The sequence below is a fragment of the Idiotropiscis lumnitzeri genome, chromosome 5 (assembly GCF_059441095.1).
Source record: "Idiotropiscis lumnitzeri isolate Australia: NSW breed Sydney's pygmy pipehorse chromosome 5, RoL_Ilum_1.0, whole genome shotgun sequence".
Lineage (NCBI taxonomy): Eukaryota > Metazoa > Chordata > Actinopteri > Syngnathiformes > Syngnathidae > Idiotropiscis > Idiotropiscis lumnitzeri.
This window is the reverse complement of record NC_142395.1, coordinates 7,864,447-7,888,180: the sequence shown is the minus strand read 5'-3', so window position 1 is coordinate 7,888,180 and position 23,734 is coordinate 7,864,447. Positions and strand designations below refer to the sequence as shown.

At 39.3% G+C, this 23,734-nt stretch overlaps 2 protein-coding genes across 3 annotated transcripts; one reads left to right on the top strand and one right to left on the bottom strand.

The window, feature by feature from the left end:
• Nucleotides 1-10,200: 10,200 nt before the first annotated feature.
• On the top strand, nucleotides 10,201-17,528 carry LOC148336795 (troponin T, fast skeletal muscle isoforms-like). Of its 2 annotated transcripts, XM_088296620.1 has the most exons (12): nucleotides 10,271-10,896; nucleotides 12,746-12,766; nucleotides 12,992-13,012; nucleotides 13,581-13,599; nucleotides 13,676-13,721; nucleotides 14,840-14,956; nucleotides 15,038-15,115; nucleotides 15,369-15,482; nucleotides 15,602-15,711; nucleotides 15,799-15,889; nucleotides 16,385-16,425; nucleotides 17,253-17,528. In XM_088296620.1, exons 1-12 carry the CDS (start codon nucleotides 10,668-10,670, stop codon nucleotides 17,290-17,292), a joined length of 927 nt encoding a protein of 308 aa, XP_088152746.1. In that variant the 5' UTR covers nucleotides 10,271-10,667; the 3' UTR covers nucleotides 17,293-17,528. The 2 variants fall into 2 exon arrangements, with proteins under 2 accessions (XP_088152747.1, XP_088152746.1); XM_088296621.1 differs by lacking the exon at nucleotides 12,992-13,012 and having other exon boundaries at nucleotides 10,201-10,896.
• A 1,352-nt stretch (nucleotides 17,529-18,880) lies between these two features.
• LOC148336794 (myoblast determination protein 1 homolog 2-like) lies at nucleotides 18,881-20,182 on the bottom strand. Its single transcript, XM_088296029.1, has 3 exons — nucleotides 19,640-20,182; nucleotides 19,290-19,362; nucleotides 18,881-19,044 (listed from the first exon to the last, which is right to left on the bottom strand). Exons 1-3 carry the CDS (start codon nucleotides 20,180-20,182, stop codon nucleotides 18,881-18,883), a joined length of 780 nt encoding a protein of 259 aa, XP_088152155.1.
• Nucleotides 20,183-23,734: the final 3,552 nt, after the last annotated feature.

The following is a 23,734-nucleotide window of genomic DNA, read 5'->3' as shown; positions in this document are numbered from 1 at the left end:
GCAAGTGCAATGCGCTGTATGGCAGAAAGCATCTGGCACCGGGCCAGACAAGGATACAGCGAAATATCACCAGCTTGTCAATCAAGCAACACAGTTTGACTGGTTTACCTTTGGTGAGAGGATGTTGGGACAAACTGCTCTCTGCTTGTTAATCCCGGCTCAGAGTGCCACTAGGCCGTCTCATCCTTTCGTGAACTGGAGCCTTAAGGAGAGAGTCGCAGTGCAGTGGGTACTCCAAAAATAAAACACTTGCCTGCAATGCATGTTGCAGGCAAACATGTTATTTTTTTTTTCCAGGCTGTCTGACATGATCAAGGTGCAGCCCCTACAGGCAGCCCATAGCCACCTCACCTGGGGGAAAGCGGCATATCTTGACAGTTGAGTGAATTACAAATTTAAAACAACACTTCTATAATTGGAGAGCGTGACCATTTTAGGAGTGTGTATAGCCTGGCAGCATTTAACAAAAGATTAAGTCATGCTTAGCAGTGTCCTAAAGGTGAGCACTTCTGCCTCACAGTTCTGAGGTTCAAGTTTCAAACCTCATTGCATCTCGTTCATGTCTGCAGGGCCACTCAAGGACACTCGCATACTTGAGCGAAGCCACTCATTTGTTTTCTAAATTGAGTGCTTAGCATTGTTCTCCTTTTGGAAAGTGAATCTTTTCTTGAATATGAGCTCCACAGCTCTAGAAAAATTTTAATATATAATATTTCCATCCACCCTACCATCCGTCTTCCTCTGCTTATCCAGGGAAAGGTCTGGGAAACTGCTTAAGTATGTGTATGTATGTATATATATATATATATATATATATATATATATATATATATATATATATATATATATATATATATATATATATATACATACATTTTTGCATTAATTCACTAGTTCAATAATGCCGATGATTATTTTATCATGAATTAATGCCATTCGTCCTATTTATTTTATTGTAAAGGTCTGATGCTTTCGGCTGCGGTGCTCACGGGAAAAAAAAATCTATAATCCCGGATTGCGGGAGTGGGCACAAAGAATGTAGGTAAAACGGGTGGAAAGCTATGCGCATTTTGGCAAGTGGATTTGTTATATCAACAAATTTTTACAATTTAATTTGTTTTTAATGACATGACCATAGTGAATTTCAAGTAATGGAACATGATATGAAAGAAGAGGATCGAGGAAGATGTTTCCAGCGGGATCAAATTTGAGTAGCAAGGTACAGATGGTGGTCTCCTGATAGAGAACACGTACTGATTGGAAAATAATTAAATTACATAACAGCAAACTGAATAGCATATTCGCAAAACGAAACAATACCAGAAAGAGTGAAGAAATACAATTGACACAACACATTTATTTTAAATGCTATTTACACTCCTTAGTGCCGCAAAGCATGCTGGGAGCACATTGCTAACGATCTTGTTCTCAAAGGAGGTGAATTCAAAGATGAGCTCGGACCGTGGTCGTACTGTCGAGATGGCTGTATTTATTTTACATTTATCCCTTTGTTCAAATTAAACGCAACGTAAACTTAAATGAACTTAAAATGCTTATTTTGGCTAATTGCAACAGCGTATCCCTTCTCTCTCTTCGCTAGCTCACTGGAGCACGCATGCAAGAGAGAGACAGACAGACCATGACATTTCATTCTACTCCGAGTGCAAATATTTGAATTCTATGCTCGCGGTAAACTGGGCGGCACAGTGGCACAATGACCTCACAGTGCAGAAGTCGTGGGATCGATTCTGACTCCAGCCTTCCTGTGTGTAGTTTGCATGTTCTCTCCATGTTCTCTCCTCCCACATTCCAAAGACATGCATGGTTGGTTAATTGGACGCTCAAAATTGTCCCTAGGTGTGATTGTGCGTGCTGGCAATCAGTAGTTCAGGATGTACCCCGCCTACTGTCAGAAGGCGGCTGTGATAGACTCCAGCACGCCTGTGACCCTCATGAGGAGAAGCGGATCGAATAATGGATGGATGGATGCCAGTTTTGGTCCTGCAATGCAGAAGGAAATGTTATTGAAATGAGGGGGCAGAACTACTTGTGTCTAGGTTTGAACTATTTGCCGCTGGGTTGATTGACATTTTAGTGCAGAAATCTCGTCGTTAGACCTGGCCATGGAAGTTGGGTGGCAGGCAGTTCAAGGCATCCACTTGCCACCTGCTTGCGGCGGCAGTTTGATCACGAAAGGTCGTGACCGGGACAAGCGGGGAGCAGGTTCACAGCTCGCCACCCATGCAAGCTGGTAAAGCGGTTTAAAATATGGAGGTTGATCAACCAATACATGAATAGTTCAACCCAAGACACACTTTGGACCTCCCCCTCATTTGAATTGGAATACAGTGAACCCTCGCTACTTCGCGCTTCACCTTTCGCGGCTTCAGTGCTTCGCGGGTCTAAAAAATATTCGGGGGCATTGTAGTTTCACCGAGCGACACGAGGGGGCGCTGGAGCGGTTAGACGGCCGGCGTGTGCCGAAGAGGAGAGTGGACGAAGAAGAGAGTGGACGAAGAAGAGCACGTTCCCCCGGGCACGATTTGGGGCGACGTTTCGCGCGGTTCGGACCGTACCAGAGCTCCGGCCAGCGTGCGTGGCAGTTAAGCCGAAGAGGAACAACTTCCGCCCGGGCACTAGCGGGGTGACATTTCGCTTCGCTCGGGACCGTGCGAGAGCTCCGGAGGAGGCCGGCGTGCTTGGCAGTTAAGCCGTAGAGGAACAACTTCCGCCCGGGCACTAGCGCGGCGACATTTCGCTTCGCTCGGGACCGTGCGAGAGCTCCGGAGGAGGCCGGCGTGCGTGGTAGTTAAGCCGAAGAGGAACAACTTCCGCCCGGGCATGAGCGGAGCGCGAGGCTGTCAGTTATGAATGAATAAATGAATAAATAAATAAATGAAGAATGCCACCTTTCATTTCACAGGGCACACCGGACGGCGTACCAGCAGGTAAAAGTCGAAGTAATTAAATAAATACAAAAAGAAGTAATTGAATAAATACAAAAATAATGGCTGGGGAGTAAAAAAATAATAAGTTTTAATAATAATTTGTTTAGTTTTTTTGTTATAACATGAATTTCACTCTCTCTCTCTCTACCCGTATATATATATATATATATATATATATATATATATATATATATATATATATATATATATATATATATATATATATATATATATATATATATATATATATATATATATATATATATATATATATATATATATATATATATATATATACAGACAGAGAGAGAGAGAGAGAGAGAAAATATTTAAATACAAAAGTGTAAGAAAAGCAAACACAAGGGATACAATGTTGATACTTGCTCTCCATCTGATTCACTGTTCAGAATCACGTGAAGGTTCTGCTCTCCAAGACAGAGATATGATCTCAATGAGGATAATGAGAATGCATTAAAAATAACAGGTGCAAACCCAAAGGCAAGAATGGATTGTTATTATCTGGATAACGTGTCCGGACACAGATCCCCTTTTAATACCAGTTGTAAAGGGGATCTAAGGCCCTGGTGGACTGAACTGAACCGTGAACCTTTTGAATTTCATCAAATATCTTAACTATACTGCATTTTTTATTTAGTTTTATGTGTTTGTATGTACATGGGGGATGCACAGATTTACATGGGAATCTTGCACACATTTTATAGGCTTAATTTGATTTGAGTCTTTGACTTTACACAGAATGCAACAATGCGTAATACTGCCCTAAAATAGCCTTTTGAAATGTGAAAAGAATGTGGGCATCTACAATGAGCTTAGCACCTCTGCTGGCAGTCTAGGATGTAGCAGAAGGACGTATTCTTACCTGATGGATATTCTGTAGAATGTCACACATAGCATTGCCACCATATTTTAAGTGACTGTGCCAAAGGGACTTTTAGTCCTTGATGAAAGGGTGGCTCTGTGGTAGAGTGGTTGTTTCCCAACTGGGCGGTTGTGGGTTCAGTCCCTGGCCATTGTGACCATGACAAAGTATCCTTGAGCAAGATGCTGAACCCCTATTTGCTTCTGATGGGATCTCATCAGTAGGTAGATGAGGTGATTGTGTGGTAGAAAAGCACTCTACAAATGACAGCCCATATGAATACAATAGGGAATTCTTTACACCGTCTTTGACTAATACACTTTTGCAGATTAGAAACATCTCATGGATTTAAAAGTGTCGAAACAAATCAGGGTTAATCGGGGTTGAAAGATGCAACGACCCAGTGATGCAATGATGACTCCGGTGACTCTTGGATTGAAGCGTCTTCTGTGTCTTTACGCTTTTTTGAAAAGTAGCCCTGTCTATATCAGCAGGTTGCATTTGCATGTAAGGACGACTTAACCTGTACTCTGCCATAAAACGTAGCAACAACGTCCAAGTGTTTGAGATAATTCCATAGTAATTTTTTTATTTTTTTTTTTGTTTTAATTGTTGCATTCATGTTTTTTCTTTAATTCCTGACTATGATGCCGCACTGATTGCTGGATTGATTCATGAAGTGAATGATAAACACACATTGACAACCACACAGACAGACAGACAGAGACGGACACACCGACTCTCTCCATTGTCTGGATGCCAAGCTGATGTGTAACACCCCCCCCCTCCTCCCAGCCTTCCATCACTGTAAATTTAGCAACAGAAGCTTCTCAGCTGCTCCTTTCCAAAACCCGAGCCCTCGTCTCCCATCCACAGTATTCCATCCATCTCCTTCTCTGGGGTCATGGCTGGCCCCCTCCCCACATTTCCTACACACAAACATATAGACTACACCCACACCTCACTCTCATCCCACAGCCAATAAGGGCCAGATGAGCTCAAGTATCACTGTAACACAAGGACATATTCTCTGAGCAGAGGCTGCAGTTTATACTCACCTTCATCTTGGTCGCCACAGGAGCTTCTCTTCCTCCCTAAGGTAAGCAATGGGCACACCGGCAAATTCATTTTAGAATTAAATATTGTCGCTGTACTGTGACAAAAACATATGCACAACTTTTTTTATTATTGTTATTATTTTCACGTTAATGGGGTGTCTATAATGTGGAAAACCCATTATTGTAAAAATAAAATAAAATAAAATAAAAGAATGGACACTTGAATCAAGTTTTATTCAGTGTCTTCAGTTTACATTGAGCAGACCGATCAAACCATATGATTCGGGACGGCAGGAAAAAAAAAAACAGAAACTGAATTATCTTTAAAAAAGTGGAGAGTTCTAACCTTTGATGCTGAACATTTTTACCATGTGTGAATATGTTTTCATAATTTAGTTCAATTTTAAAAAGATTTGAAATTTTAGTGAAGGTTTCAAAAATGATTACCCATTCCTCTCGAATGATGGGTAATTATTTGTGACACATTGACAAAACTTTCAAAACTTTTTAAGATTGCGCAGGCACACACACGGACACAAGGGGACATTCTAAACCAGTGGTCTCAAACTCGCGGCCCGCGGGCCATTTGCGGCCCGCGGGATGATAGTTTGCGGCCCCCGCCTTATTATGAAAGTTTAATGTTCGTGCGGCCCGCGAATTTGATATAACTGTAGTTATAAAGCTTTAATTACAGTGTAATTAAAGCTTTATAACTACAGAAGTAGGCCTACTCATCCCAGAACTATGGTTTATGCTTAGGATCTCTGCTATTTGACAAGATTTTGATTTGATTGACAGGAGACCCATGCGCGAACAGGATGTGCAGTCTGACGGAGCTTTGCATCAGCACTAGCACAGACGGGACTAATTATAAAATGTAGGATTACCTGGTCACAGTGGATAAAATTGAACCGCGGATTATTGTTGGGCACATCTTCAGCTTTAAAACGAGGGTAGGATTGTAATTTTTTTTCGATGTTTTAGTAGGGGTTTGATTGAGGAATGTTCCACTCATGTTCAGGACAATTCATGTTCAGAAGAAGATTAAAGAACTGTTAATACAGACATTTGACTCATTATTATTATTATTATTTATTACTGATTAATTTTCTTATTAATTCCTTATTTATTTTCTTATTAATTCCTTATTTATTTTTAAATCTTATTTTGTGTTAAAAAATAAAAATAAAGACATTTGAGAAGATTAGATTTTTTTAAATTTTTTTCTTGCGGAAAACCTGATGCAGCCCAGCCTCACCCAGAGTCTGCCTCTAGTGGCCCCCAGGGAAATTTAGTTTGAGACCCCTGTTCTAAACCATTATTTTCATGACTTTAAATTGATAAAGCAACAGGATATCACCAAAGAAAAACTAATCATGAGTAGTCTAATACGAATAGATCGAATAATCGTCAATGGATTTGTGATAGTGATGTCGATATAATATACGAATGAAACACTGACATAATCTCGTCTCTCGATATCAATTTCTTTGAATTACACTCCCAAAATTACAGTTAAAATGTTTAGTTTTTTCTTGTTGATGTACCAAATTTTACGTAGTTCACATTCTAAATGACAGTCCTATAATTATATACAATTTTTCTCAAGTTTCTGTCAAGGGCTGAAATGAACTCTCGCTTTTGCATGACAGCAATGTGGGCGCTTGTACCTGAACTTCTACAAATGATGTCTATGTGTGTTCACAGATTTAGAAACAGATCTCAGGTTTTACTCAAGCAGACTGCAAAGTCATTTCTATTTCATTTAAGCAGCGAAATGCTCGCATGTTTATCACTCGCACATATGCAATATCACAAATTGAATCCTGCTCCTCTTGCATGCCAGTGTAACAAACTTTAATCTGATATGAATGTCGGGCCGGGGAAACCGGCTGTCACTTTGGTGATATATGGCATTTAGATGCAGTAATAATATACTAAGTCCCGTTGGCTGTAGGGGCTTCTCTCTCTCTCGCTCTCCCTCTGGCTGTCTCCTGACCCCCCACCTCTCTCTCCATGTGTGTCAGACTGATGTATTGGACTATAAATACATCTCGTATCTGTAATCAGTTTGGCCGAGGATGCGCGCCTCCCCGGGCTCACCTGTTCCGTTGCAGTTTTAGTTTCAGAAAGACTCAGAAATACTCCTCAGCATTCAGTGTTCTCATACTGAAGAAATGAAGTGGCCATCCACTAAATATACAGTGTGCTGATGTGTAGGTATGTACTGCTTGAATGCTGAACACAAAGCGACACGGCTGTCAGCTGCAAGTCGATCAAAGTGCTCGTTTGTTGGAAGTTTATGCTGATTGGCTGCTGGACTGCGGATGATCCTCCCTCTGGTCCAAGCCTGAGGATTAAAGCAACTATTTGGACCGTGCTCCTCAGCTGATGGGTAGAAATGTGATCCTTAACTAATCCTCTAAGTCCCTTGCACCTGTGCCCAGCGCTAAGTGTGAAGGAGTCATCCTACCAGACTTTTTATATATCAAATATGATACAGTTGTGTACAGTATGCAGAAATCCTGACACTTCAGCTCCAACTGAGCTCTTCCTCTCTCGCTTGTGCTGGACTTAAATAGCAAGGGTGTTTGAAGTGGTGTTTAGCGTCAGCACACACTGGTGGAAACATGTTCACACTTTATCATAGAATTGCTCTTGCGTTGGAAATTTTCATCACCTGAGCATTTATCGCTGTCATTCAAACAGCTTCTTTCCTGTCGCCATTAACTTCACTTTAACCGATGATTTGTTATTTCGCAGTGAAACCTTTTCAATTTACAGATCACTGTTGCTCCGTCATCTGCATGATTTTCAGATTTGTTACTGTTCATTGGATGCTTTATATTGCTTATAGACACTCAGTAATTTAGACATGTATTAAATATATATTTTGTAATGATGATAAAGTTGATTCAGATTTTGTGATAATAAATGCAGGCCAACTATGCAATGTGTCAGGCTGCTTGACATTTGCTCAGATGCTATTTTTACATCTTTCCATCAAAACAATGTGAAAGACTAAATACAGAAATAAATGGGAAAGTGACGCAGAAGCAGTTATTTTGACCCTGTGGTCTCATGAGGCTCTTTGTCTTTGCCCTCAGCTGCAAGGTCTGCTGTCACCATGTCCGACACTGAGGAAGTGTAAGTGCATCACATGTTGTCGATCACTAAACACCCAGCAGTCACACGTTGACTGATGATTTACAACTTGGTTGTAAAACCTGTAAGAAGATGTAATTTTCATGTTTGGTTGATTGTGACTTGTGTTCATTTTTCAGGGATCAGTTCGAGGGTAAGTGACTATTCAGGAATGTTTGACAAAATTGGTTGTTTTTCTTGTTGCCTTGTTGAAGAATGTACCCATGTTAACGCCTGTTCTAGAATGCATTGACAATAATGTGCATGACTGTAATGCATTGCTTGAAGTCAATTGATCTGTAAAATTGAGTAATGCTGAAGTACAAAGTGTAACACTTACTGTACCTTCGTGGAAAGTGATGAAGTCAAAGTGCTCTATTTTCGCGGACAGCGCATCTGAGTGTGGCACAAATGTCGGTGGATCCTGATTCTCAGGCCGTCGCAAAGGTTCGCTGCACGATTGCCAGGTTGGCTGACCGGTCTCCACCAAGATAGGTGGACCAGTGCAGCAGGAGGAGTGTTGTTATAGATGTGCCCGGCAGAGTGACAATTTAGTGGTAGAATGTCGATCTAAACGTTTAAGTTTTTTCACACATTTAAGTGCTGGCGCAGGGTTGACGGCTCGATTTTGGTGAGGCAGGCAGACAGATGCCGAGCTCCATGGACATATGCGCTTGATCTCCCATATATACCATACAATACATACAAATATTATTATTATAATTATTATTATAGTCCTCACCCACTCAATTGAGCAGCAAAGCTATTGGGCGGCGCACAAATGATTGGGATGAAGTGTACGGTTTCCAAGTGCCAACTTGACGGTGCAGATATTCGCTCTGCCATGACTAGTGCACAGCATTTAAAGGAAATGAGCAGGGCCGCTTTGATAGGCCAAGAGTGAAAGTGGCTGTGACCACTCCCACAGCGGCACAGACCTCCGTCTCTCAGATTGGTCGACCTGCCTTCATCTGCAAAATTACAAAACTCTGTCTTACCCACCTCTCGATTTATGCCACGAAAATAGAGCCCAGTGTGTCAAGGGAGTTCATAATAGATAATGTGGTACAATATACATTACAGTTAAGGTGATGTTAACTGAATTTTTTGTTTGTTTTTCTCCCATTTCATGCTATCTTTTCACAACAGAAGAAGAGGAAGGTAAACATGACTGAACCAGTTCTGAGCGCTGAAGACGTGTCTCCACTAATTTGATAGCTTCCAAGTTCCATGCTTAAGTTGAAGTGTTTGACACAGACATCTGTTGTTTGGTATACAACATATATCGTCAGGAATATGGGGTTGCTGAATGTATGGCATTTCCTATATAATATAGGGGTTGCTGTACTTTAGTTTTCAGGAGTAAAACCTAGAATAAGTTAAAGTGTTGTGACATAGAGAATTCAATTAATACCACAAACATTTAAGTCTGCCTAACAAACTACCATATACTTATTCAGTCATAGCCCAAGCAGCAGCCAGTTTTAATAAACGTTGATGTCGTTGTCGTTTTTAAACAAAGAGCAACGATAGGTGTCCAGGTTCCAAGCTATATTTATGTGTCTGTACAAATAGAAAAAGTAAGGTTTTCTGGTTTGGCACAAAGTTAACTAACACACAGCTGTCAGTCAAACAGTTCAAGTTAAGGGTGAAGAGCTGACTTCAGAGTGATGTTTTGAATCACATGGTTAAGCAAAAAATGGGATTGAGCTTTTAGGCTCACTGCATTTATTTTCTTGCCATGTGATTAGTGCAATTGTCATTGACATCTTTCACACAACTGTCATTGGTGGTGGGAAACTATCTGAACTAGGATTTCACAATTATCTCTTATCAGTTTCTATTTGTTTTAAATTATACATATAATATAATATAATAAATATAATTAATATAATATAATATAATATAATATAATATAATATAATATAATATAATATAATATAATATAATATAATATAATATAATATAATATAATATAATATAATATAATTAGTGTTGTCAATCAATTACATTTTTTAACTAATCAAAAAAATTCTGTAAAGTACTGTATTTGAATTTGGTTTAGCAAATTATGCAAATTATTTTTGAAGTAAATAAAACTGAGGTAACTAAGGTAAAACGTGTAGTTTGTGTAAAAAGGTGTAAAATATTTATAAATTAATATTTTAATTTTGACAGCCCTAAATAAAATAAAATAGAATTAAATTAAATTAAATTAAATTAAATTAAACAAACGTCAACTTGTTAGCTTCTGGAGCTCACGAATAACCCTAATAAGAAAAAAATGCGACTGAAATTGGATCGATGGACGGATGGATTAATATTATATCATATGCGCAAAGATATATTGTCCTCATATTCACATTTAATCCATATTTATGGTTAATACTGTAAATTGACATTTTTAGAGATTTTTCTTTCATCGAATCAAGACAATGTTTCAGTTAGTTTTCCACTTCAGCAAGTTCCCCATGGCTTCTGTGTGAATAATCAAATGACTCCCATCATCACCATCATTATCATCATCATCATCATCTGTTTCTCTCTTTGTTTTCCAGCAGCGCCGCCCCTCGCTCACCAATCCATCTTCCGTGTAACTAAAGCAATCTCTCACTTTTGTTTTTTAATGGCTCTGTCATGTCTGTGGTCTTCATTAATGGCCTCCTTCGACACCCTCTCCTTGGCGGTTTGGTGCATGCCGTAGCCCAGGAGGAGCTAGTAGAAGTAGAAGTAGCCCCTGAGGCGGAGGCCCAGGTAGAAGCAGAGCCAGAGGTAGAGCCTGAACCTGAGGTAGAGCCTGAACCTGAGGTAGAGCCTGAACCAGAGCCTGAACCCGAGCCACCGGTGGTGGTTCGTGGGGAGGAAGGTACGTGCCGTGGGCAGTCTGTTCACCCTTCTCCTGCTACCCTCTCAGCTCTCTGCTCTCTAGGACAGTTGGTACTGCAAAACATAGTCAGCTTCACTAGCCAACTGTACTGCGAGATATGTTACTCAAATTTCAAAAAAAAAAAAAAAAAAATTTTTTGAATATGACTAAAAGCCTCTCATTGCATTCAGTACTATCCACTAATCTGCTGTAAAAATCTAGTAGACTATTTCCACACTTTGCCCTATAAAGGGTTAAATGTTGCTAGAAAATGCTGAAATAAATTTGATTCAAAAAAATATTTTTCTTTTAGATTTTGAAAGTCACTAGCTAGATACTAAAATGGTATCATTCTACATGATTCATGGCCTTTGCATTATAGAAGCATGCAGGCAGCATTGTGCTTTGTCAATCACAAACATGCATGTAAGCAAACGCAAATTGACCATTTGGGATTTAAATCGTAGGTGGTCGGACCATCATAAAGACATGTGTAAGTGTTTTTTTAGAGAATGACCTGCTCACCAGAGGCTGTGCCCTACATCAGAAATCAGATTTTTTTTTTTCATAGATGAAGCTGGTTCTAGCTGTGTTTATATACTGAGCATGATAAGCGTTCACTGCTCCTACAGTGCAGACCAGCCAAGGCGTCACATGTAAAATGTGAAGCATGTTCATGTTACAGTACAATATTGTGCTCCAGATTTCATTGCTGCCTCACATTTTTTTTAAATGTGCACTTTGACATTTAAAGTCCTCAATGAACACTTTTCAGACTCTGGCGAACAGGGTTCTATTGCTCCTTGCACTTTTGTCTGGTTCTAATGCAGAACCCGAAAGTGCACCGATTAAACCCTCATGAACCATTGTTTTGGGAGTGAACTGTAGCAAATATTTACAAGGCATCCACATCACCATCAGTGTTAGCCGAGACATAAGCAAACCAAAACATTCCGTCATGTTTATTGCATTAGTGTGTTATTATATGTCCATAAAATGTTTAGCGTGAGAAGAAGAAATTCAACTGCTTTTACATGATTAAACTGCCCCATCTCATCCAAGGTCTTTAAAACAAGTAAAAAAACTTTTTGTGTTGATATAAATTGAAAAACATTTTATAAATTGATACTGAACTGAATTGCCATCATACCTTGGATGACGTGTCATTTTATTCTGACATCATGTAAAAGCTATTTGTTCAAACCCCATTATTCCATTGTTAGTCTTTTTCTTGTTGTGAGCAGATGAGAAGTAAGCGCAGCAAACTGCAATATAATATTTACACTGGGGTGTGGGCATCAAGTGCAATGGTTTGAAATTGGTGCAGCTCAAATCTTTTTCAAATCCTACGTTCTGCAAATTTGTCTTTCATAGCGGGGAGTTACTGCATAAGTCTCAAAGTTTTAATGTGTTGCTCTTCACATTTCAAAAGAGAACAAAACATTAAATAAACGCAACTGTTCCAAATCCAAACTGAAATTGAAAATCCTATGGAGAAAATCTGGAAAATATTTTTCCTTGGCAAATACTTCTGAAAAGTGTCCCGTGCTTTATTTGAAATCAGCTCATAAAACCTGCACTCAGGACCAATTTGATTGGACCCAAATTACTTCATGAAATGTTTGTAGTACAACAAATCCGCCTCCCCACAGTGTCAATCAAATGGATCCAGCAAAGCAGTTGAGTATGTAGTCATGTCTATGGGACTGCGCAGTGGCTCCCGCTGACGATGCAACACCCCAGTTTGGTAAATGGGCCTCATCAGCCGTGCATTGTAAAGTGGCAGCAAGCAAGTCTGATTACTAATGATTTCTGTTCTGCTCTTGCTTTGGACGCTTGCTGCATGCAGACGACTATGAGGAAGAGGAAGGTATGTTGGTCTAGATTATTTTAATTTATTGCCTTTTTTTTCCTGTGTCCATTTTTTTTTTTTTATTGCACCAACTTGGTTTCCAGTGAAAGGCGGAAGTAACTTAGTCTTTGCTTTAGCCAACTGAGGAGTCATTAAAGGAACATGATGAACCAAAGATGCAGAGCCATTGTTCAACGACTCATTTCTGCCTCTTTTCTCCTTTGCATGAATGTGTCCCGCCAGTGGAGGAGGGAGATCAAGATGGTACTTTGTATTTCCTGCTGAGCCGCTGTTGCTTTGCTTGTTTTTTATTTCTATTCTGTGTTGGAATGGAGCTCCCTTTAAGACAAATCTAAGATCATCCCAGATCACAGTATATAAACTGTCCCTGTGGGGATCTAGCTGTGTTTTTTTTTTTTTTACCATGCACCTCTAATTAACAGTTGTTCGACTCATTGGTGTCAAACAAGTGTCAAACTATTGCGGTCATTTGTAGTAGAATTCACTGATTAACTGGGTCTGTTTCCCTTACACACTAATTGACCAAATTAACTCAATAAATCAGGTAGTACTACAGTATGAACTTGAGGTACCTCCTTAACAGGAATATGGTAGCGATGCTGTGGAATCTAAAATTAAAACTCACATGATTCAACCGTCGACTGGAGGTGTGAACCCACTTGCAGCCCTGTGACGTAACACAGCTTGTCCACATGGATCCTCCCCCTTAATTAACCAACATTCATCTTCCCCCACATTTGAGCCTCTAACCGTGTGATCTCTCACCTTTCTCCCTCTTTTGTTTCTCATGCGTATGGTGCCGAATTTCCAGAAGAGAAGCCAAAGTTCAAGTGAGGAAGTTTCTGAATTTTGTGGACACATTTTGTTGTTGCCATGTGGGTCACTCATTGTGTTACTTTGTTACAGACCAACTGCTCCCAAGATCCCTGATGGGGAGAAGGTTGACTTTGATGTAAGTTTATTTTTCTAATCAGCATGACCGTTAAAATCATGTGGAGCTATGAACAGAAAAAAGAAGAGATTCTTCATCATATCAATCAAATGTCACTTTGAGGGCCCCAAAAAAACTTTGTTGGGAACAAGATACGGAGAGGTTAGACTCTGTAACCTTGCGGACTTTATTTGCAGAACACTCAGCTATTTGCAGTCCTTGTGTTTTCCGAACTGCCCTAAGTTGCCACAAGATGGCGCCAAAGCCCTCTCTTGGCAGGAAATATGTTGAAATGATACAGTTAGACTGAGTGACAATAAAAGGAGACTTCAATTGCTTAGTTGTTCTTAAGCTCCTCTGTAAGCAAAAGAAAACGCATAATGGAAAGCTTTTTCAAATGAACAATCGATGAGGTAAATGATGTCCAACGTTCCTAAAAGACTAAATCCGAGTGAAAGTACAATACCCACTTCATCAAGTACGCCATTGTGAATACGAGAAATGAAAAATAGGTGAAGGCTCATTTCTGCTAAAGTTAAAAAACGTTAAAGCATAATGTTGAGAAGAACTAGAAAATAAGTGGTTCATATTTAGTTCCTGTGGGAGTAAAATTCTTTGCCAAAACTTGGCCAAAATGTGATGGATTCAGTTTGCAGCAAGGTCATGAACTGAAAAAATGTTATGTGAAATTTAAATTCATAAAACTGATGAAATAAGTAAAACTATAGTTAAAATAACACTTTCGTTATTAAATTAAATAAATACAAGAGCTAACTGAAACTAATTATTATATTTATAAAACAAAATATAACAAACTCTTATTAAAGAAATAATATCCTCAATTGTTGTCCATTTAATTTTATACATGAGCTTTCAGGATTTATTTGAAGTGTATATATTTTGGAATTACTGTTCGGTCGTACAGAAAAAGAAGGGTTAAATAGTCGTTGGCAATTGTAGGTTACTTTATTATACAATACTTATTGTCACTTGCTTTTACTTGCACTCATAAAGAAACCTAAAACTAATAATGAAACTAATAAAAGCTCAAATAAAAAAAAAAAACCTCATGCAATGACAAATCCCAAACAATTCTACTCTGTTTTGCACTAAGGTCATCTTTGCTTTGTTTCATTCAGGACATCCAGAAGAAACGTCAAAACAAAGACCTAGTTGAGCTTCAGTCGCTGATCGATGCTCACTTTGAGTGCAGGAAGAAGGAGGAAGAAGAGTTAATTGCCCTCAAAGAAAGGATTGTGAGATGTCCCACAGGCAGAAGTGTTCAGCATCGCTGATGCGTCTGCTCACTCCGTATGCTTTGTGATTGCTGTGTTCAGGAGAAGCGCAGAGCTGAACGAGCAGAGCAGCAAAGGATTCGATCTGAGAAGGACAAAGAGCGCCAAGCCAGACGGGAGGTACAAAGCGCCCGTCTCTAAACTTGTGTCTGCCCTTTTCTTCACACTAGTAAGAAAAGTGGAACGTTTAATAGATTTGTTCTTGAATGTAACCCAAAAATCAGCACTAATATCAAAGTTTGCCTCACCATACATCAGCCAGTCCACTAGAGAGCAGCAACTAAACAAGTTTCTCCTTGAAGCCCAAACACTGGAGAGTCGTTTTCCTTGCTGACTTACTTGATTGTACTGCTTGTGAATATTAATGTGACAGGCAGAGAGGATAAGAAAGGAGGAGGCCGACGCCCACAGGAAGGCTGAGGATGAGGCGAAGAAGAAGATTGCTCTGTCCAGCATGGGCTCAGGCTTCACCAGCCATCTCCAGAGGGTATGGTGGATTATTCATTAATTTCTCCTGTCCTTGTTCATATTTAAAAGTTACTATCCCAACATTCTTTCAGGAAATGTCAAGCAAAAAATAATAAGTGGTTTCCTATGACTTTCCAGGTGGACCAGAAGAGAGGAAAGAAGCAGACTGAGAGGGAAAAGAAGAAGAAGATCCTGGCAGAGAGATGCCAACCTCTGGCCACCGATGACATGAGTGACGACAAACTGAGGTAAAGCGCCAAAGCCGTCAAGCTCAGTGCAATCATTTCTTTGATCTGCTTCACTTTTGTGATGATTTGGTGGTTTGTGTTTATCAGGGAAACGGCAACGCAGATGTGGGAGTGGTTGCACAGCCTGGAGGAGATTAAATATGACCACTTAGAGAAGCTCAAGAGGCAGCGATATGAGGTCTGTAAAGGGCACTGATTGGAATTTTTGAAATATTTTGCACCTCACACTTATGACAATTTTGTGAGTCAGTCATCATAAGCAGAATGAAAAAAAAAACATGATTAATATATGAGTATGACCATGTGCGAGTAGTGATGAAATATATGCGGTACTCTGGTGCAGTTTACCAGCAGTGACACATTGGCGTGATACAGTTTTTCCCATCACAACCACATTCTTCTGTTGTTAATGAATGCTGGAATGACTTGATCGACGTGACAATCATGTGATAACCAGCACATTAGCCCGTACATTTTCATGCATTGTAATCATTCCATTATACAATCTATTACGTCACAAAGTATTCTGCTCTATGTGGCAGAATCTGTAAATGGTTCTACTGTAAGAATGTTAGATTAAGTATTTAATTTTTTATGTTGACTTACAATAAAACAGACAATGTGGAAACAAATTTATCGAAAGTGTCTGCAATTAAATGATTCTGTCTTTCAGGTGATCTCTCTCAGAAATCGCATTGATGAGCTGCAAAAACAGTAAGTATATGTACTGAACTACTACAACAAAAGGCCACTTAATAAAAAAAAAAATCACCCATTGCAAGCAACCTCATTTTGTAAAATGAGGTCCAATAGCAACTTTAGTGTCAATGTGATGAGACGAAAGAATATCAATGTCAAGATTAGTAGTTTTCAATATCACTGGACCAGATCTCCTGTTGTGTTTCTACTTTATGCTTGTGTAAGTGTTAAAGTGACTATGCCGTGGTTGCACAAACTTTGTTGCAGCGGAAAATCTGTATTTTAAGAGATGTCATGACATGCCATGACACTGATGTGTTTTTTTGTTCGTAGCCCACACAACTCCTTTCTTTACCATGCTATCTTTCACATCTGTCCGTTTTTTTTTGTTTGTTCTGATTTGATTAGCCTGAGGTTGGTAGTACGTTAGGTATGCACGATTTAACATTTTTATTTTAAATTATTATTTAAACAAAACAAATGACTTTGCAATGGCAAGAATGATTCGATACTGATGTTATTTTCTCAATATTTAGTACGGATGTTCACCGTTGTTCATTTGTTGCTACATCGTGGCTTAAACGTAAATAACACTGCACATAATAATGCAGATATTCCTAAATATTCTTATTTGCTTAAATAATTATTGCATACTTTGCCTTTTATAGACACGTGTGGATTTAACCAAAATAAGTAGCCTCTTTTGGATATGTCACACAGTACACAGATGATTAACCCACATATCACATGTATAATATTTTTCTATTTTCATACAGTTATGTATTGTTACAAAATCACATTCCAGAGCTGATTGTTTTCCTTTTTGTTTTTGTGCCTTGCAGTAGCAAGAAAGGAGCCGCCACACGCCGCCGCAGAAAGTGAGGAAGTGTCATCTGCGCCAGTCAGGCCGGAGAGGAAACATCGTTGGCCATGTTGCGACCACCACAACCCAGAGAAACCTGCAGTACAACGACAATTGGACATCTTATTGCCTCTGACTGTTTAGCAAAACTGTTTTCTGGATGGATTTACCTCCACTCAATACAGCAAAAGTTCATCAATGTATTTGTATTAGGATGGTGTGACTGTCCAGAAAATAAATACTGCATCTGAAATAATTAAGCATGTTTCAATGTTTGGTGGATTCATTTTACAAGTCAACAACAATACAATTTCAAGATCACATTTTATTGTCAGTTTTTAAACTTTAATCGGTTATTTGGCCAGTTTTCACCAAGGATTGTGCTGCGTTTATCAGTAATTACAAAATAAATACATGAGTTTTGACAAAGATATATGAATTTCATCTGATGTTAATTTGATTTTTAATCCAGGGGAGCCACGTATATAAATTTGCAACTGATATAGGTCTTTTTTTTGGAACTGGAGGCCAGTGCTTTTTCATCTTATTTTGAAATGAACAACTTAATTATGCATGGAGAGAGAGACAGAGAACGAGCGTGAGAGAGAGAAAGAGAGCGAGATATATATGAAAGTCATTATCCTTGGTATGGTATAGTATGGTTTTATTGCCAAGCAGCGATGTGCGTGAAACATATGATCGAAATTTCACCCTTAGAAGTGCAGGCTATGGCGATATCCTTTAATTTACCCGTGAGGCCAATTCTATTATGAATTTGTTACATTTGTTGGGGCAATATTTAAGACTCAAATCCTTTACTCTGTGTGGCACATGAGACCTTAAAGGGGAAGTCAACTCCGAAAAATTCAATATGTTGAATGCAGCCCCTCTCGTCTAAAGTTGATATTCTGATTAATATTGTGTTTGTGGACTATGAATTAAGTTGCAAATCCACCTGTTTTTATACATCTCGGGGTGGATTTTTCTTCTTAAGTCATACACCACAAACCCAATTGTATTACAAATACCAATTTTAGAGTAGTGGGGGGTGCATAAAACATATTAGTGTAAAGAACATTTTTGTCTTGACTTCCCCATTAGTACATGATTTCAGGAGTCAATAAATTTTTGACAGCACTCTCAAATGTATTGGATCCAAGCTCCCGAAAAGCTAAAGTTACAACTTGAACCCAGAGTGCATTCTTCTAATAATGTTTGTAGAATATTTTTACTCATCAGACAGGAGATTCCAAAATATAAATATTTTTTAATAAATGTATGTCACTCATAAATTACACATCAATTAAAAATACGAACAAAGGTCTTCCCGTAAGTCTTTTAAACGTGTACAATGTGGTCGCATCTCATTTTTTTCAACATCCATCCTATTATCATTTAAAGTTGGAGTACTGAGGACAGAACCTGCGCAAGCAAGAAGGATGTATAAATTTCACAAAAAAAGGCCTGTCCTTAATTTCAGACTCACAATCCAAACCAAACCATCTCGTTGCCTTCCAAAGCACTGCTGTCCTTATAAATGTTCAATAAAGTTATTTACAGCCTCGTCAGTTGTTGTGGAAAATAGTTCTTTGGTCCAGTCCATCCGTTTTAGACAAGTTTCACAAACTGTGGGGCTTTTCTAAGGGGACCCAGGGCCACGGGAACCACACTATCGCCCAGGGATGTCATTGCCTGGTCTGTGTTGATGCGCTCCACAATGCTAGTTAAACAGTCCAAACTGGAAAGGAGTGATGGTGCCATCTTTTGAGAATCTGCAAAATGTAAAAAGAGAATCAAATGTTACTTGAAGAGTTGTGAGGAGTGACAACAGAGACTATTAAAGATAAATAAATGACTTTTTTTTGTTTTGTTTTAGACACTATTCAATCTAATTTCATCATACTTAAAATGAGTCACACTGAGGTAAACCCACAAGTATGAATGAGTCAGTTAAAGTACTGGACTACAGAGGTCAAACGTCACTAATGTGGAAGCAAGTCAGAAAAGGGAAACTGACCGTCTGTTGCCTGGCCACAGTAAGACGCATCGCAGTTTACACTTCTGGTCGAGGATGGTGAGGAGAAATCCACCTACAGGCAAAGTTGTTCAATCAGCAGATTAGAGGAACTTCCTGAAAGTCTCATTCTAGAGTGTCTTCACTGATCTGAATGTTTTTGTGTTGCTAATTAAAGAATCAACACATCATAAAAGATTATGATGATTGTATGAATGCCATTGACGCATTGCAAATCCATTCAGTACGATACAGAATGAATTTAGACATTCTGTCGGATTTCTGAGTCCTGCAAACAAACCAAATAGCACAAGTTCACATTTTATGAGCCTCTCAGCTGTTTTTGAACTCACCGTGCCATCAGAGCAGCTGGAGAGGGGGCTGGAGACGTTCATGTCTGCACTAAAGTGTTCAAGCACGGGGTAGAAGCTGTCCCTGTTTGACCTCAGCAGAGCCTGCAGAGATTCGATGTAGTCGATTGCATTTCTCAGGATCTCCACCTTGGGCAGCCTCTGGTTGGGGTTGGAGGCTGAGCAACGTTTTAGGGCCTCAAAGGCATCATTGACCTTACTGAGACGTCGCCTCTCCCGAATTGTTGCCGCCTTCCTGCGGTCTTCATGGGTCGTCTTCTTCTTGCATGCTTTGCAGGCCCATAGCAGACAGTTCCCTCCCTGGTGGAGGTCCCGTGGCACCCGCACATGCTTGTCTTCCTCTTCTGCTACCGGGACTTGATGGTTGTAATGGTAACTGTCCAGGTCTTGCGTCTTGAGCGTCCCGGCACTATTTAGTTTGCCATCCAGGTCGCCGAAAAAGTTCATGTCCTCACTGTTGAAGCAAGGGTCATCGTAAAGCTCATCGGCAGAACAAAGAGGCAAAGAAAAGTCATAAAGATCCATTTTTCCCCGCAGGAACGTGAAATTCACCAAAGGGTCCTGCGTTGAGTTCCAAAATAATTCAGTTTGTTGAACAAAGATGCTGAAAAGAAAAACAAAAAGTGTGAAGAAAAGGGAATGATTTGGTTAAAAAGTTAGTTTGTGTCAAATGGGTGGCTTCCTTTAAAGGATCAGGCACACTTAACACTCTGTGCTCTTGGTGACTGTTTATATTCAGGAGCATGCAGTCACTTAAGGGGCGGGGCTATGATGTGACTGACCAATGAGCACATGGCTGTCTATATGCAACGGTAAATGTAGCAAGTATAGAAAGTCTTACACGAGAAAAAATGAATATCAAAAAACAATTCTAGCGCAAGCTAATCCATATTAGCCTCTTATTTTATTAGTTTGGGTGGAGAGCGTAAATTAATACATTATATCCGTCTGCAATGACAAATTATTTTGATCCATTTATAATCTCTTTTTCATAGGCCTCTTTTGCATAACATCCACATATTTTATTCAGAATAAAATTTTTCAACTGACTAACTAAACAATGCTGTATTGAGGTTCAGAATTCCTAAATTAGCTATTAATTGACTTTTAAAAAAAATACCTCAGTTAGAACAGAAAACAAATTTGGTCCCAACCATGCAGTTCATTTTAGACACATAGTTAACATCAATAGAGAAAAAGAAAAAAGAATACAAGAGATAGCAGTACATTTTGGCGCTAGTTTTATGCAGAGATTATATACTTTATTTTTGGTACAATCATTTATTGCCTCAATAAGAAAATGTTTTTTTTCTTGAAAAAAACTACATTATTTTGGTGGTAGTGACTGGAAAAAAATAAGTAAAATCTTTTATTTGCTACATTAAAAAAAATGTCCCATGTGTTTACACATTACTTTTGAATATTAGTCTTTTTTTAAACTATTGAAATAAGTGTATATCGCATTTTGATGACGGCAATTCTGCGAGCGCGCCATCAAACTGGTCAGTGACACCAAAACGTGGCTGCTGAGTGCTTCAGTCTACAGGCCTGCTGAGGAGATCACAAGGTCCTAAAATGGTCTCTGATCTGGGGAGGACAAGCGCCCCCCAGTGAGGGTCATCACTGGACAACAGTTTAAGACACTTTGTCTAAACAGGTGACATGATGGAAACTCACTGGCAGATTAAGTTTTCATTTGTTTTCCACTAAAGTTTGTTTGAAGTTCTCATCTGCTGTTTGTATTTCCCTCATTCCTTTTGTCTTTGTAAGTTATCTTTTGCTAACCACAATGTTGTTTTGAATATAAATTAAATTTGCAAGTTTCTTCAGATTCTTTAAGCGAGCTTTCGTGTTCATGAACTGTCTTGTTAACGTGTCCTGTGCACTTGAGCGAAATGTTTTACAGCTTCAGTGATACATAGACAGAGTAAGGCTCTAAACACTTTGATGTAATGGCAGAAGTTTAAATTTAGCAGGTCATGAAATCCAAGACGAGTGACCTTTGCGCTTCAGTGGGTATTATTATGAAATAATTCAGCCGTGAGACTCGTTCACACTACAAATTGTTGATTGCTACGAAGGAGGTGCCACTCAATTAAAGGTGGCTGTCATTACGTCTAAATGTTGCATGAATTACACGAGTGCATGCCAACATTTCTCCAACTGGACCCTTGGGTCTTTTCCCAGTTGACGTTGGCTGAGATGCAGGAAATACTCGCTACATGTTGAGCGCCATCTTAATATGATTTTCTTATTAAAGATGATGTTTGGTTGTGTTTGCTATCCCAGTTTTACAGTATGGTATCAAACATGTTCATCATGAAGACAAAACAGTGAGAAATATAAATATCCTGTAGGTCAACCAAGGCCAGAATTATGTCCCATTGGCCTGTCTAGTCAGAGCCAGTGCACTATTTGTCTAATATTTTAGTAACCTTAAATAGTGATGCAGTACATTTGTGCAAGAAAAGCAGATACAGTGGTACCTTGAGATACGAACGTCCTAATATACGATTTTTTTGAGATACGAAAGGAAATATTCATGAATTTATGTCCTAACATACGACGGAAAATTTTGAGATACGAACGCACCTGCCTGCTCAGTCTGTGGTGACGTCACACATGTCCGACTCTGGTTGCTGACGCCTCACTGTTTACACACGTCTTGTTATTCTTGTTGTGCAAATTTTTGTATTATTTTGGTTAATAATACGCTATTTTGTTATTAACCATGGGTCCCAAAGATAAAGGTGGTGAGAAGAAAAAAAACGAAGAAAATGATCACAATGGAAATTAAACACGAAATTATCTCCAGGCATGAACGTGGAATTCGTATCGTCGATTTGGCAAAGGAATATGGTCGTAATCCTTCCACTATATCCACGATCATCAAACAGAAGGAAGACATCAAGAAGCTGCAACCATCAAAAGGCGTCACCATTATTTCTAAATTACGTTCTGAAATACATGACGAGATGGAACGGCTACTGTTAATATGGATAAAGGAGAAGGAATTGGCTGGCGACACCGTTTCGGAAGCGATCATCTGTGAGAAAGCCAGCGGCATTTTCAAAGACCTTAAGCGTGAAGCAGCCGAGACGGAGGGAGAATCATCGCAAAGGAATGAAGAGTTCAAAGCCAGTCGTGGATGGTTTGACAACTTTAAGAAACGAAGTGGTATTCATTCCGTTATCCGGCATGGAGAGGCGTCGAGTGCTGACGTTAAGGCGGCTGAAAGTTTCATCAAGAAATTTGAAAAACTCGTTCGTGAAGAAGGATACCTGCCACAACAAGTTTTCAATTGTGATGAAACGGGTTTATTTTGGAAGAAAATGCCGAGGCGTACGTTTATCACGGCAGGAGAGAAACGTTTACCCGGTCACAAGCCTATGAAGGATAGGTTAACGCTTGCCCTTGCCTCCAATGCTAGCGGTGATTTGAAATTGAAACCGTTACTAGTTTACCACTCAGAAAATCCAAGGGCATTCAAAGCTCATAAAGTGATTAAGGAAAAACTGCAAGTTCTATGGCGCGCAAATAGCAAAGCATGGGTGCCACGTCAGTTTTTTATTGAGTGGGTAAACATAGTTTTTGATCCGTCAGTCAAGAAATACTTGACCGATAATGGTCTGCCACTTAACTGTGTTCTCCTTTTCGACAATGCCCCCGTTCACCCCCCTGGCCTTGAGGATGACCTTTTAGATGAATTTAAATTCATCAAAGTTGTCTTTTTGCCAGCCAATACAACATCTACCCTCCAGCCCATGTATCAGCAAGTGATATCAAACTTCAAAAAATCTTGCTTTGAAGTGACTGAAAATACGAACTTAACGTTGAGAGAGTTTTGGAAGCAACATTTCAACATTGTCGTATGTATTAAGCTGATAGATACTGCCTGGCATGGTGTTACTAAAATAACATTGAACTCAGCTTGGAGAAAACTGTGGCCGGATGTTGTTTTAGAACGTGACTTTGAGGAATTCAAACCTCTTGAGGAGGAGATGGTATCTATTGGTCGATCAATGGGCTTGGATGTGGACGAGGCTGATGTTGTAGAACTCGTTGAGGAACACGGTG